We start from the raw sequence: 6,000 nt of genomic DNA, 5'->3' as shown, positions 1-6,000 counted from the left end.
AAATTATCCGGAACAATATTCGCTTTAAAGAATAAGAACTGATATCAGCGTTTAGGACAGGTATTTTCAACCCGTTGCTCGCGAGCACCTAGTGAGTGCTCCTAGAAGCACCCAGAATGCTTTATGCTCATGACCGATTTTGTGCTCACGAACACTTGATCCAAATAAATACCTTGTTCAAATGGTATTCAAGGATCGAAATCATCCTGATTCCATGCATTCGCACACCAAAATTGCCGTAAGGGTGCTTTTCTTTTGATGATGGGTACAGGTAGTGCTCGCGACTAGAAGTTTGAAGACCTCTGGTTTAGGACACTGACAGAAAGTTGGCTTGTGCAACACAACGGTCTTCACTTCAGAAGCAATCCACTTAGGAAGTAATTGTTGTTTTAATTTGATAAGACGTAAAATATTGCGCAATTCTTTACTTTTCGTTTGAGAAAAGGATAAAATTTAAAAACAATAAAGACGACTAGTAAAGGATACATCAAATATTTTATTAAGACCTAAATTCTATATTTTCATATATTCTGACAATTTCGGATATGTTTCCTAAATCCGATAGCATGCTATTCACAGTAATTTCATCATTGGAGGAAAGAGAAACTTTAACATTCGGTAGGAAACCTACATAAGCATTTTCGATCTCATAACATCTCTCTTCCAAAGATCCTCTAATTCTGTGGAAGTCATTGACATCGCAGTGAAACTACAAAAAATAATAAAATAAATGATAATTTTGAAAAATCTCACAGATGCAAATATATGTACACAGTAGGACCTCCAAAATCAACACCTCCTAGAGATAGAAGGCCTCCGCACTCAGCTTGTGACGTCAGTAACTAGTCCATGTTCCCTCAGAATATTCAGGGAAAAAAAAGTTCCCTGCTCGTGCCAGTATCATTGTTGTGAGGAAAAGAAATGATCGGGCTCAGAATTGGCGATTTCTATGCTTCACATCCAATCACTATGCGGTACTTGTGAGCCAATCAGGAAGATTCTACGCCAAAATAAGAAGAAACGAAATAGGATACTGTAATTCTGCATATTTCTAGGATACTGTGTTTCAAAATGTGGCAAACTCACTAGGTAGTCTGGATGACGTTTATGGCAAACAGTGCAGAGGCCTATGTCTAGGAGGTGCTGTCCAAATCCGGTCTCTTCGGCGAACCCCCCTCCTCCTCCCGCAATTGGGGACTTACCCAAGTATTAATTTTGCTTCAATCTTTTCTAATAAATAGGAAATTTTTATTTCTTTTTTATACCACTTATTGGTAGTGTCCATGGCGATTTTCAGGCTTCTGGGAAGCAAAAATGACAACTGTGTATCTCAATGAATGCAGTTCGTCAGAAAGTCAGCTTTAATTAAAAAAACTCTGCACTCTACAGTAGTATTTTCAAACTATTCCAGAGCTCTATTTTTTCTGATATTATCCAAGGGATTTCCGAACATGCCGAAAATGTCAAAAGATGCTGCAGGTTACTGCAAACGGGAATAAGATGCATTCAGTATACGTGAGAAAGTCGAACTTCTGAGAAAGCTAGAATGCAACACACCAGCACAAACGTTGTGTGGAGAATATGGAATTGGAAAATCCATGTTTAGGATCTTCAGAAACAAAACAACGATTTTTTTTCGAATCCAAGCAATGCCTACAAAAAATGCCTAAAAAAAATAGGTGGAGACTTTATTTTCTATGGTGACCATATGTAAATGAAAAATTATGGTTTAAATCAGGGCCGTCTTCAGAGCATCATGTCCTCCCCCCGGGCCAAGTGATTTTTCTGGCGTCCCACCCGGTCAATTCTAGAAAATTTCATCAAGATCTCATTTTTGGGAGGCTCCCTCTTCTCTTGAAGACTCCGGGCGGGCCCATGCGTTAAGACGGCACTGGTTTAAATTATCGGTTGTTATATGCATATGCATTACTTTGTTAGTTTTTTTCCTCCTTTTTTCAAAAAAATGAAACAAAGTGCTCGAGGAGGCGTTAAACATGAAAAGGAAACAAAAAGTTAAAAATTCTCTAATTCGGAATCACCTAGGCTGGCTTAGGAATTTTGCAGCCCTCCAAAAAAAATTTATGTAGTCGCTCCTTGACTAACAAACTTTTTGAGTTACAAATATCAGGGGTGGGAAGTGACAAGTCCATTTCGGAGCAGCAAAATTCAGGATTTGGAGCAGCAAATTGAGGATTCTGAGCAGTTTTGGAGCAGCAAAATATAGGATTCGGAGCAGATATTTATAAATTGGAGCAGCAAAATTAACAACATTTTCGTTAACCCTCACTCCTTTTCAAAATAAAACAACTGCACTGTCTTTTGTTATGAAACATCTTTTGATCAGTTTTTGGTGTTTCAGGATTTTGACACCTTGTTTGAAAAAGCGGCTGACATAAAATTTTTCGCACCAGTCTATTTAAGATGATTTTTGCTTACTGAGGGCACTATTTGCTGTCTGGAACAGCAGCCCTTCAAATGAGCTAAAGATTTTCTATAGTCTTTATATAGATATTATAAATTATTTTCTATATCAAGTTTTCAATTTTTTATACTCAGAAAGAAATTGTTGCAAAATGGGAGAGCATTTCGGAAGAATCAACACGATGGTTGGCGATTCAGCACTCATTATTTGGCGAGATTGGCGAACTTACTCGTTATTTGGCGATTTAACACGCATTATTCGGCAACATTGGCAATTTAACGCTCGTTATTCGGCAAAGTTTCTAAATTAGCAATCGTAATTCGGCGACGTGCTCTTTTTACTCCCGGAATGAAAATTTTTGTTCACGAAACATCGGGATTTGACGCAATGACGATCGACTACAGTAATTTCTGCTGCTTTCAGTGGCGACTTTTTGCTGCTTTCAGTGGCGACTTTTTTCCTGAAAACAGAAAGACTCGCATTTGCGCTTTAAAGCTGAAAGAACATTGCAAACCATCTTCAGTTGCACGATTACGGATATTATTGGGGTTTCGCGATGGTGATGCCTGATGATGGGCCGGTAGTTTAAATACGGCGATAGTTGAAGTACAGTGGAATAAAACACGCTCTTTTCGGAAAGGATCGTTTCGCGACAAGCAGGAACAAAAATTTTTTGACATCTTTTCCGAAATTCCGGACATACTGAAGCAAAATTCGCTATTTGGCGCAGAAAAATACGAAAATACCCTATTGGAGCAGGATGGCGCAAGATGTTAATTTTGGCGCAGAGTTCCCACCCCTGAAATATAAATCTTGAAGGAGAAATTTTTTTTTCAGAAAGAAAGAGAACGCATTTTATTACACTCATTATTTCAGGAACACGTTGATAGTTTGGATCGTAATCAAACTATTAACTACTTAATTAATTTGACAAAATGCATTAAGGATTATTAATAAATTAGAATGGTTCACTTGCTAAAACTTCATTGTGGCTCGAATCATATTGAACAGACATACCTTTTTGTCAGACTTTTAGAGCTTTTCATGATCTCTTTATCAACTATATGCTGCAATTCGATAACTTTGTTGATTTTCCAAATTTTTCATTGCTGGTTTTCTTTAAGTAATGTAAATTAATAGAACTAACGGAATCAAGTACTGGAATTCCATGACCCCCACAAGGGTGCGGCTGACAGGGCTCCAGCACCGGGACAATTTTGTTTTTTGGGAACTACTGACTCATTTTGGTTTTTTTTCATGCAATAAATTTATTACAGAAGGGCCCGTGAAAAGTCTGGCTCGAAACCCTACTCCGGGATGTGGGTCCAAACATGTTAGAACTGTATTTGAAAATGTAGATTAATTTAAAATTACTACAGCATATTATATTTAACGTTCCCACTTAGAAAGTTTTCTCGCTTAGTAAAAATTAAAAGATCATGAAAATAAGTCGTATTAACACACATAGAAATTCCAGTTTAAAAAGTTTTCCAGACAAAAACGTTTTTCATGACAAGTTTTCGGGAAACGCTGTAAGTGGGATTCACTGTATATGAGCTCTTCAATGCTATTACTTGTTTATACCCGAGAGTTTCTTGCCACAAACAAAATCCAACATTGCAATATCAATATTCGAATATTTAAATTCAAAAAGATGCTCTGGTATAGGCCGAGTCAAATATTAACAAAACTAGCTGCAGCCTACATCTTTCCAAGTGTAACTGAATGATATTTGGTGATAAAAAATTGCCCCTCGGAACATATGAGAGAAAGATTTAAAGATGGCGGTGTTTAGGATTAAAATTTTTGAAGTTTGCAAGCCTCTCTAGGGAAACATCATGACATGACAGTTCAGTTCAGAGGTTCCCAGGAAGGCATACATTCAGGGCAGGTCCTAGAAATCCTGCCCTCTGAGGTGCACAATATTTTGCCGCCATTAATATAGCAGCAGTCCTGAGATATCTCATTAAACTTGATCTGCTTTATTTTGGTCACCCCGAAATATCCCGGGTTAACATTTGAAATAAACACTTTTATTTCAAATGTGTTATAATGCAGATCAGAAAAATTTAAAAATTGCTTACAGGGTTAAGATACAACTATCTGAAAAGAGTTTTCTTTCTTCACATCTATTACCTTGATACAGTGGTTCCCAAAGTGTTGGTCATGACCCCCCCCCCCCCCAAGGTGGATAACCAATAACTGGTTATTTAAAATGTTGCAAGAGATGTTCCCTACTGGAAGGGTCTCCCTTGGGGTCACAGAGTGAATGTTTCTAATCTATGTATTTATACATTATGGGTTTTTTGTTGCACGCATGCGTGCGTGTGTGTGTGTCAAGAAAATAATTTTTCTGAAGAAAATGGAAAAGTTCATAAGAGTAAATATATCTAATAAATGTAATAAGGGCTCCCATAGTGGACTCACCTGTTTAAATATTTTTCTATATTTATTTTTCTATTTTTTGAATATTTTCAAGATTTTCTGTAAAAATGCCTTTTTTAAAAATTTTGTGCCATAAATGCCTATTTTAACATTTTTAAGTTTACAGGCCATAATTTACAAAACTTGGGATATTTGGGGTATTGAGAACATAAGAAATGCTTTTATAAAAAAATGTCCAACTCTCAGTATTAATTTTCAATAGAAAGTTCCTCCTTTTCCAGCTCCATTTAAACGTGAATAATTAATCCGAGAGATAGAGAACTTGGTATTGCCATGAGTTAACTTTGCTTGACCAGATGTTAAAGATGTGAATGATTTTGCTTCAGATGAAGGCAGCCCATGTTAGAAAAACAGAGGAAAATTAGAATTTTTTTCTCCACATGCTTCACATTATATGTTTCGCTCAGGCATTAGACTGCATTGTATATGTATAGCTGACTGATGACTGTGCCAAGAGGTTATCGGTTGACATCATGACTCACATACATCGGGGTAGGAGAAGACAGGGCACTGGGGGTCCATATTGTTTTGATTTTATTTATTTTTTACTCCATAAATGCATTGCAAACCACCATGCCTATTTATTTTAATTACATACTTTTAGGTATTTGATTGAATTGACCAGAGTCGCCCTCAGGGGGTGTGTAGCAGATGTGCTTGGAGGAATTCCGCATATGTGGGAATATGAAAAGAATAAAAATTTTTTTACAATATTACAAAGTAGCTATGTTTCAGCTATAGAAATGATAGCGATTATTCCAAATACATCAAATAAACAAAAATTATCTGCAACTCGAAAGCACCCCACAGATAATTTTTGTAGCTCTGAGTCTGGTAATGGTGGCATGGCCCTGGAATTGATCCGAGGGACCTCAATACAGTTGACTCTCAGTAACTCGACACGTGGATAACTCGAAATCTATTATTCCCTCGGTTGGCCCCATACTAATTTCAATGAAGGGGAAACTCTAACTCGACACATGTTTGGCTTAACTCCACTTTACGTATCACTGAATTCTTTTGACGGTGCAATAAAATGAAGTTGTCCATAAACATCATGCAACATTTTTTCAAGAAATCCAAAAAAAGTCTCCCGCTGTTATTTTTAACACGATCCCGTGAACAGCGCCTGA

The 6,000-nt window shown here is 37.0% G+C and overlaps 1 protein-coding gene across 1 annotated transcript in view; it reads right to left on the bottom strand.

Moving 5' to 3' along the window:
- Positions 1-476: 476 nt before the first annotated feature.
- The window catches only part of LOC149086531 (translational activator of cytochrome c oxidase 1), a 200,184-nt gene continuing 194,660 nt past the window's right edge, over positions 477-6,000 (bottom strand). Inside the window, exon 6 of the mRNA XM_089255999.1 lies at positions 477-709. Coding sequence (XP_089112125.1) covers positions 500-709 — 210 coding nt within the window. The 3' untranslated portion in view covers positions 477-499. The remainder of the gene's footprint in view (positions 710-6,000) is intronic.

This window comes from Pholcus phalangioides, unplaced genomic scaffold (assembly GCF_987345545.1).
Source record: "Pholcus phalangioides strain wild (caught in Gottingen) unplaced genomic scaffold, Ppha-v1.0 ptg000004l_1, whole genome shotgun sequence".
NCBI lineage: Eukaryota > Metazoa > Arthropoda > Arachnida > Araneae > Pholcidae > Pholcus > Pholcus phalangioides.
Note: the sequence above shows the minus strand (reverse complement) of the source record. Positions and strands in the feature narration are given on the sequence as shown.